Consider the following 10239-nt stretch of genomic DNA (forward strand, 5'->3'; position numbering starts at 1 on the left):
AGCAGTTTTCTTCAAATGGTAACAGAAAATCAATGCTGTCCGCAAATCGTAATTTCCAGGCACAAAATTCGACATGTTCAACGCTATTACAAACTATACTGTTGTATGAAACTTGTATTGTTGTGAGATGAAAATTTTTGTCTGATATCAGAACAAGGAAATGGCGTCAATGACGCGGTCTGACGGCAACTACATTGACAGCTATGGCCATCTGTTGGTAAATTCCGGTTTCATATTTACATACCTGGTATTAAGCACTGTGTTGTTTTTTATCGCTGTCCCGTTCGTTCCTTAAACGATTCTCTGTACTTAATCACGAACCGCCCCCTCTGCCATTTTCGAGGCTGAGCTTCCGGTTGAGAGGGCCGTCGATATTCGCAGTTTAGTAGAATATTGGGTGGAAAATAATCTGATTAATTGTGAGTAAGAGTGGCACGCTCGCTCGTGCCTGACGTCCAGTTATCGGTTTTGAGATCATACTGTGTACCGAAGCGTTCGGACAAGGAGGAAATTTCGGTTTCTTCTAAGATCGGACGTATTCTCAGTTTAAAATTATCGGAAATTGTAGAGTATTAACTGCGAACACGCAACGAAGTGGCGCCACGCTGGTCGTGAGTGCGGTTGCATCAGATACGATAAAGAAACCCAAGATCGGTCAAATTTTGGGTGTTACAAATAATACATTATATATTCTTTTTTTAAATCAATTTATTTCAAATATAATTACGAGCCGATAACATTCAGTTTCAACACAATCATTCTGAAACGCTATAATAATCCCCCCTAAATTATATTAGAAAGAAAGGAAGAAAGAAGGTAAGAAATTTATTGCGAAAAGTATTACCTCAGCCAGGATTCGAACCTAGGACCTTTCAACTTTCCGAGAAAAATGTCTTAGCCAGCTAAACCACTTCGGTAATATTCTTCGCAATAACTGGTATGTATAGAGACAACGCGTTGTATGGCCGCGTGTATACAAACATATTAAGTAACATTATTCCGTAAAACTCCCGAAAACAGAATAATTGTTTTCGTTGATATCTGACAACTTTGTCAGATAATCAACTGCAACTAACTTCTGATTTAAATTGCAGGCAATGATAAAGAATTTTGCAAGCGATTCACGAAGCGGCATTTTTATCGCTCACGAAACTATTGATTTTATAATTTCATAACAAAAATCAACTCTTGACAGAAAAAATCAACGTAGGACTAATCCTTAACTCACTCGATACGCGCTATTTACATGGTAGAGATATTCATGAAAAATCCTAAAGAAGGATGAATCAGTAAAACTTACTAGCTACGCCATTGGTTAATGGATTTTGACAATTTTTCCCATTGGTTTCGTTCCTTTTACACGTAGAGATTTTCTCGAAAAATTTTCAGAGTGGGAGATGATAAAAACTCTGGTTACGAACAACATTCTAACAAACCTTGACAATATAAAATTAACTTCCTTCCTCGCATATAAGCATCACTCACACCATCGCTCGTCTTAGAAAAACCCTTTTCTTTCCTTTTCTTCGGTTATTACTTCGGAAAAGTTTTTGTCACATGTTTTTTCGTACTATGGTATTCTTATTGTCGGAGTAACTCAAATTTAATCTTTCCTATTTTTTCTGTTTTATCAGAAAAATTCTCACATACTATTAGTCTATGACAAACAAAAAATGAACTTTTTCAATGAAGAAAAAACGGAATTTCATTCTTATATCACGTAGCGCTTGATTTTTGTTAGATTTCGTTTGATGTGAGAAAGGAAAAACGTGGACTCACTGAACATAACCCTCGTCATTTAAATTTTTTTCTTGACTTTCGTTATATAACTAAGACTTAATTTTTTATACTATAAAAGAATTTTATGACGGTTGACAAATAACACTAGTTTACAAAAAATTTTGTTTTTCAATTATTTTGGACCGGACTACGTGTCTCTTATAGATTTTTAAATACTGAAAACGATGCCGCAAACAAAAAAATTCTACCACGTCAGATTTCCAAAATAATTGAGGTTTAATACTTAAAAAATTGCTTTTTTGCGATATTTGACATTTTTTAATAAAGAAGGTTAACGTTATCTTGAAATTTCGATCAGGAGTCATGAATGTATTGTTCATCCCCTATAAAATACATTTTTTTTTTATTTCAATACCTTTTTAGCCATGTTATGAACGAATAAAGGTAGGAGCTATTTTGAATATGGTGACTCCGGCAGCGTCATATGTGTATGCGGATTAATTTCTTAGGGTCACATTTTGATAACTGTACCTAATACTTTTATGCACAGAATTATGAGACTGGCACTGGTGTAATAAAAATACATTGTTGCTAAAAAAAAGATAACATTAACCTTCTTTATTAAAAAAATGTCAAATATTGCAAAAAAAACTATTTTTTAAGTGTCAAACTTCAATTATCTTGGAAATCCGACGTGCTGGAATTTTTCCGCTTGCGGCATTGTTTTCAGCACCCAAAAATCTATAAAAGACACGTAGTCTAGTCCAAAGTAATTTTTTGCTGTAAACTAGTGCAATTTTCCTCAAAGACAACGTTTCTCTTTCGTTAGAAAAGAATTTTTTTTTAACATTAGGATTGCTCTTTTGACCGGATAAACTTTTATGTTCATTCTTATTTCCAATCGTGCTAGTGAGAAATATTTCTAAAATTTATTAAAAATAAATTCAACGTTAGGATATTTCCTTTACCTTGACGAATTATTTTCAAATATAATACTTTATATTCAAGTAATCTTGACGATTTATTCGATTTTTTACGAATTCGAGCATATTTGTGACATGAAATATTTCCGTTATCCATTTTCGAGAAAATTCTTTCTGAAAAAGTAACTGCGTTATATAACAGCGCGTGGCAAGATTCTACTAAAAAAATAACAATTTAAACAAATATTATGCGCGCGCAGATTTTCGTTAGTTTTCGAAAAGCACATATAAGCGCAAATCGCTTCACATAGTGTTATGATACTTCAGTCGTGTCTTGTTGCTCGAAAAGTCTACTTCGAAATTAGTCTTCCTAGTTTTCCTTTATTTGAGTGAGAAACATTCATCCAAAGTTTTTGCGAAGCGACATGGCTGAAAGACAAGAAATTGGAAATCACTGTGCCTGATAATCCTCGTGTGATAAACAATATTACCGAACGAAATGAGCAACAATATTTGCTGCTCTCTGCGACGTACTCTCTCAATTCCTCTCATATGAAGAAATTTCACGTGGGATTACAATCAACAAAGGAGGGAACTTTCGAGCCTATCGTCAAATTGACTGGTAATTACGTAGAAGAAATCAGCTTCGATTCGAACGCACGGAAACAATTTCAAGAGAATATGGGATTCATGAGCACATACCTAAACGGAAATGGCAAAATCAAAGTAAATTCTATCTTATTCGCAAACATATTCGTCAGCTTCACCTCCGCCTAGTGCGAAAGCTATACTGGTGACGCGCAAGCAAGATGAAAATTTTCCAAAGGAGGCTTCATCCGCAAGTACGCAAGCAGAACCAGCGTAACCGTCGACGAAGAAAAGAAAATCTTACTCCGTCGCGATTATAATGCAGCAAGCTACATTTTAAGGAATGGAGAGAGTAATCAAATGTGTCAATGCACACGTAAACCAACTGACGTCTATTATCGACAATGTTAATGAGTGTGCCCAATATTTGATTAAGGAGATAGTGTTGCTTCTGACTAATACCTACATCGACAGCGAAATCAAACTCACTTTTCGAGGTAACAAAAAAGACATTGAACGATACGTGAGAACACAAATAAAAAATTTGTCATTTTTGGAAAGATACTTTAATATATTAATTTTAGAAATAATTGAATTAAAATTCAACGAAATTGTTAACGTTTTAATGAATCAAGGATTGTGACCTTTATAATATATTTTTTTATATGATATAATTCATTTATCAATAATTTATTTATTAGTAATAACTCTTTTATCAATGAATAAAATCTTTGTATCTTAAATTCTCGACTATTTCACATTCGTATCTAAATATTCCAACATTTCAGGTTTAAATAATGTAGATTTTTATCATATTTAAATAAAAATATCTCCGGTATAGAGTACAGAAGAAATTTATTCTCTAAAAATGAGTAAATCACCACGCCGATTACTACGAAACGTACCAGCATGAACTTGTTCATTCCTGTTGTACCTCCCCTCTCTCCCTAGTGGAAGCAAGAGTCTCCCGAAAATTCTCGTAAAAGTCCTCGTCATAAATAATAAGAAAACCTTTCACTAAATGTCAGTACGCCGAAGACATTGAGCCGCTGCAGCAAAAAATGACCTACAGAACAAAAATTGTGTGCTATTCATATCCGCTGACCGCACCTTCCCCCTCTCCCCGTAACGAACAAATTTCTCGGTCCAAATTTCCCTCGATTTTCCCATCCACCATTTTATCATATTTATCCTTATCGATACCCCAACCTTCTACAGTCACCTCGTGGATGACTATGGACAGAGCCAATCAGCGTGTGGGCAGCCATGGACCGAGCCAATCAAAATGCGCCATTTAATTACCTCGTTATCCTCACTCTCGCGTCGTCAACCAATCACAGCGCACCATTTTTCCAGACATGCTACGCCCCTGGCGCCGGAGGTGGAGTGATGGGGGTTTGTTTTGACGGTCCATGGCTGATTGGTTCTGTCCATAGCCATATACTTCTGCAATTTCAACGCTTTATCCAGTCTCTATTTTCGCTTCTCGTCAAACTAGCCAACGCACACAAATTAGTAAACACACATTCGCACACATATACTTGTTCACACATATAATATACATAAAAAACGTCAGAAAATCTTTACACATAAAAAAATTTTGCTGCAAAGCACCCAGAAAGAATGTCACTAAGCCAGACTGTCACAAATTCCGGTAGGTGTTCAACGCGCTTCTCCACTCATTTTTCATTTCTTTTTTTAATATCTTTCGTTTATTTGCCGCTTTTATTCGATCGCACCATGAGGACAACGACTGTGGTTCAATGTGGCGAAGTGCTTTAAATAACGATAATTCTCAATCGAATATATGGTCGACGTATAATTGTAGTTTCTTTAAATTAGGAGCTTCTCTTTTTATTCATCAAAGCCTCGATTATTGATAAACACGCGATTTCTGAGGCCGCTGTCCGAGATATAACCAGTGACCATTTTATACTACTTTGCATATATTATATCCTTTTCGTTGCCGTTGTCCTCGATGTCTTTTTGATTTTTAGCTGCTCCTATTCTAGTTCTGCTCCTTTTCATCCTTTTGCTTGCCTATAGGATTCTTCGAATTCTTCTTCTTGTACGCTTCATTATAGAAGTTACGGAAGAGAAAATAGAACATTACAGCGTACATGCCTATCCACCAGACGAAGACCTTCGGGTAATTGCAATCGATGAAAAGTAATTGGAATGCGTGGATCATTACAAGGACGAACTGGATCATTTGCAAAGTGGTCAAATATTTCTTCCACCATAGATATGGCTGTATCAGTGGTCCGAGCGCTGCCAGGAAGTAATACGAATACATTACGATGTGTATAAAGGTATTTAGAAAACCGAAGAAAGTGCCGTGACCACCTGCAATAAATAAAGACTACATTACGATCGGAGAGACAATACTGTTTCCTGCAAATTTTATCACAAATTGAATATATATAATATCTTCTAAAATCTATTCCCAACTAATTAGTAAAAAATATACATATTTAATAAAAAAATACATTTAATGAACGTCAGAAAATGTATAATAAGCATATAAACTAAAAAATAAATGTTCAAAATTTAATAGAATATTAAAATTATTTTAAAAACGTAACAAAAATAGAAAAAATTTTATAAAACGTTTATAATGTTTAAAATATCGTTATTATGTAAGACGTTTTAATTTAATAAAAGTAAATATTTAATGTTAATGACGTTTATTTAACGTTTTTACTATAAAAACTGCTTCGATTAAATATTTTTTTAATATAACTTATCTGCTTGGATAATTTATTTAAAATATTGAGGTGTACTTCCGAAAAGGTGAACCCTCCGATTTTCTTCTCGATTGGTATACTACCGTGTTTTGATGCCCTAATTACGAATATGATTGCGAAAATTATCGACAAGATAATTTTCAAAGTTAAATATTTAAAAACCGATTTTTTTCACATTTTTTCACCCTTTTTGCGTAGAAAGTCGTACGCCTCCTCGCAGGAGGAAGGGGAGTGAGAGTCGCTTCGCGTGGAAAGTCGAAACCCACATGCAACAGTACAATTATAGAAGTCGTGTGCCCCTTAAGCAGGGGGGGGGGGGGGGGGGGGGCTATGGAAAGTATATTTAACCGTAAAAATGACCTTGTCAGCAATTTCCATGATCATATTTGTAATCAGCACACAAAAATATAGTATAGATGAAAATCGTTTTTTAAATATTTAACCTTGAAAATGATCTTGTCGGTAATTTTCATGATCATATTCGTAATTAGGGCATCAAAATACAATAGTATACTGTTACGTCCAAACCCTTGGAAATTTTTACTTGTGATCCTCTCGGAGAGTAGAAGGAGCGGGAACGGTGAGGGTACTTGGAAGGACGGTCAGATTCTTTTCTCGCAGGTACCCGCACGGTGGCGAGTACCGCAAGTCGAACGCACCCCTTTGTGCTCGCTTCGGAATATGAGTCAACGTCCTGTAAGGACGTATTAACACCTGTTTCCTACGAGCGGTGCGATCGTCGGTCTAAATTTTGAGTCAAGGAATCTAATCCTTTTAACTCGGGACTGGACCATGCGCGATCTCTGAAAAGGGCAAGGCTAACGACTACGAGGTCTCAGGGTTTTAAAATAAGAGAATGAGAGAGATGTAAAAATTATTAATATCGTTTATTTAAACTAAACATTACTTATCTATTATTAATATGTAAAGAAAACAATAAGAAATAGAGAAAGATTACGCATAAATAAAATTATTATAAACTAGAATTATCATAAAGATCATTATTACAAATTAAGATCATTATTATGAATTAACTAAAAATGGTTAATACAAACAAAAATATTATTACAATCAAAATATGTTGTTACGAGCCGAAATTATTATTATAACCGAAATTATTATATTATTTCCACTCGAATCGTTGCAACAATTAGATTACAGACAATAAAAGATTCGATTCGCTAGACGCTATTAACATTGTACATATATACCGCCAGAGAATGAACCTTGAGAGTGAGCAATGCTGACTGGTTTTCTTTATTATAGTTCATGTATAGTAGCGGAGATGTATCGGGAAAAATACGTATGGTAAGGGCTTCGGATAACGCTGGAGAAGCAGGTTCTCGAATGGGAGAAGGTGAACGGGAAGGTGGAGACGGTGAACGGAAAGTCGCTACTATAACGAACGGCCGGATTGGTGGCTGCGGTGAATCCGCTGGTGCCGGCGGTGCCGATGGTGGTGTTGTTGGGCGATTCTCGAGATTTCTTAAATTTGCGAGGCGCTGGAATTCTGCGTAAGCGTCATCCAATAATCTTCGCGCTTCTAAATAAAAGCCCGACTTCTAAGCCAACCTCTAAACGGGCGGTTATTCCCTTTTCGTGGCACTTCGTTGTGAATTACGTTATTAAAGGTTCGTGGATAAATAGAAGAACATGGAAGAAAAGACTTACTGTTGCGGTAGGCCTTGATTTTCTGGGTTGGTGTCCTGGTCTTGGAGTAGCTCGCAGACAAACCCGTTCTTGGTGCAATAGGCGAGGTCTTCTATTATGCACTGAACTGACTCTATGTATCTTATTTGAGCGAAATAACTGATGGACTGCGAAAGAATGACGGACTGCTTGAGGAACAGGACCGGACACAGAGTAAGATCAAAAATAAAGAGAGCGAGTCTCGCAGTGTCACGGTTTATATAGAGAGTTTCGGAGGGTGATTCTCTGATGAGACATGTTGAGTGGGAAAAATCGGGGATTTGGGTTGAAGGGATTTTTCTGCTTTTAGTAGGAAATTTGTGTTTCATATTCCTACTGGCGAACTATTTTCAAAATTCACTCCCGCACTGCAAGTTTCAATCCCTTGAAAACTTATTGGTGATACGTCATCACCTTCTCTAGATTTTCAGATCCACGGTCACCCATTGGCGAGTTTAGTTTTCGATTTTCTCTCTGAAGAGAAGGGGTATTTCACTTATCGTCCCTTCCGAACGACCCCATCATGACAATTTGAAAACTCGCATTCCCCCTTTTTTTCTTATTTTCGATTTCTCTTTTATTAGGTACTTGAACGTGCGTTTTCTCGTCTAGACAGTATTTCCTCAGAATTTTATGATCGTCGGCAAAAATTTAAAATCTATTCTTGTCAAGCTATTTCTATTTTACTACTTCCCGTTGTTAACGAAAAAACGCCCTTCAACATGTTACACGCGTTTGGAAATGCGACTTTCTATTTACTCAGGATTCCCGATCTGTTTTTTTTTAGATATTATTTATTGAAACTGAACGAGTTTAAATCGAACATTCTCGACATGGTTTGTAATCTGTCATAAGTTTTATTACCGTGGATCGGGTGATCCTGGATATCTATGTTTTTTGTTATCTTTCCAAAATCGTTGGGAAGGCTTTCAACGACACATTTTCTACATATTGTCACGCTCGCCGATCGATGACCGTTAACTCTCGCAATTTTCTCGCGTCTTGTCTTAATGATCACCCTATTAAGTTATCTCGAAACGAGGAAATCGTGGAGTCCTCCCGGACGTAACAATACCAATCGAGGACAAAATCGGGAGGTTCACCTTTCCCGGAGTACACCCAAATATTGTTTCAGTTTCTCTGATAATAAAAAAATTTGGTAAAAAACGGTTTTTTCTTTCAGCCTTGAAAGTTGTTTACTCGAATGTATTTCCATGAGCATTCGACGATTTCGATACTGTATTATTGTTTTAGAATTTAATACATTCATTCATAAGATTTTTATGTAAAAATAGTCACAAAGGTCAAAATATAGTATAATGACTATAAGTGTCAATAAACTCTACCGTTCACAATTTGAACGATATTTTATACTGTACTTCAATTTCCAATGTTAAATAAGTTTCATATTGTTATTAATATCAATACTTTATTAGAATAATTGTCGCCGTTTTTGCCGTATATGGATTCTAATTGTACAAATTCTAAATTGAAATTAATGAGATAGCGTTCACCGAATTATCAGTAATTAATTTCTAATTTAAAACGAGACAAACTACAGAGAAGTCTATGCATCATTCTTCTATATAAGATCTTCAAGATGCATGATGAGAAATGAGATTATTATATCTCCGGCATGCATTGCGCGCAGACACCGCGCCACAGACGAAGGTTTATTCTTAAGCTAATTTAAAAAAGGCATTATTATTAACTCATTAGCTACTGCAACAATACATTTCTGCTTCAATATAAAATTATAAATTATCACGTCCTGTATCGGAGGACAGGGAGAGATTGTCGCTATCTTCGGTTATCCCGACGAAAAGGAGGGCGCATGGGCTGGAGCTCCTTGGAACGAGTATTTCGCGAGTGGCAGGCAATTGCCGTGTTTGTTTTTCTTTTCGGATCCCTCCGTGATTCTCTCGGAGCTCTATCAGTGGCGCGTCCCTTACGTAATCATACGAAGTGACCAGGTGGCGTCGCCCTCGCCGACGCGAGAGTTTTTCATCCCTTAGAGCTTTCCGAGGAGAACCAGAAAGGGGAGTGAAGGAGCGTGGCGAGTAAAAGAATTCCTAGACTGCGTTCCCCTTATAAAAATTTTTCACCGTTTTAAGGCCTCGTATGAACCGTTTTAAGCCCGTTCTTGCTCGTTTCTTGCACTCGCAAGCACTCCCAGTGTATCATGAAGGAACGATAGTGAGTATACACGAGTACGCAATGAGTATTTTTGAGGAGATTGTCCGTTTTCAATACTCGTTTTTCCGCTCATGAACGACAAACATATACGCGAGTATTTTTGAGTGGATTGTTCGTTTTCAACTGATGAGTGAGAACACGTTAATACGACATTTCTCTTTTACTCGTACTTTTACTTATCATTTATTAATTACCATATCGTATGATTTCAAATAAATTAAAATAGAATTTATATAATAATTCATTATTTATTATTGAATATATACAGGGTGGACCATCTGAAGTGATCCAGTCAAATATCTCGAAAACTAGTAGGGATAGAGAAAAATGTTTCGTATGAAAAGTTTAGGGTTACA

The 10239-nt window shown here is 36.2% G+C and overlaps 1 protein-coding gene across 1 annotated transcript in view; it reads right to left on the reverse strand.

The window, feature by feature from the left end:
* Positions 1–5118: 5118 nt before the first annotated feature.
* LOC108767195 (elongation of very long chain fatty acids protein AAEL008004-like) overlaps positions 5119–10239 on the reverse strand; it is a 34296-nt gene continuing 29175 nt past the window's right edge. The window contains exon 3 of the mRNA XM_018516936.1: positions 5119–5597. Within this exon, the coding sequence (XP_018372438.1) occupies positions 5260–5597 (338 nt within the window). The 3' untranslated portion in view covers positions 5119–5259. The remainder of the gene's footprint in view (positions 5598–10239) is intronic.

This window comes from Trachymyrmex cornetzi, unplaced genomic scaffold, assembly GCF_001594075.2.
Source record: "Trachymyrmex cornetzi isolate Tcor2-1 unplaced genomic scaffold, Tcor1.1 scaffold667, whole genome shotgun sequence".
Classification (NCBI taxonomy): Eukaryota; Metazoa; Arthropoda; class Insecta; order Hymenoptera; family Formicidae; genus Trachymyrmex; species Trachymyrmex cornetzi.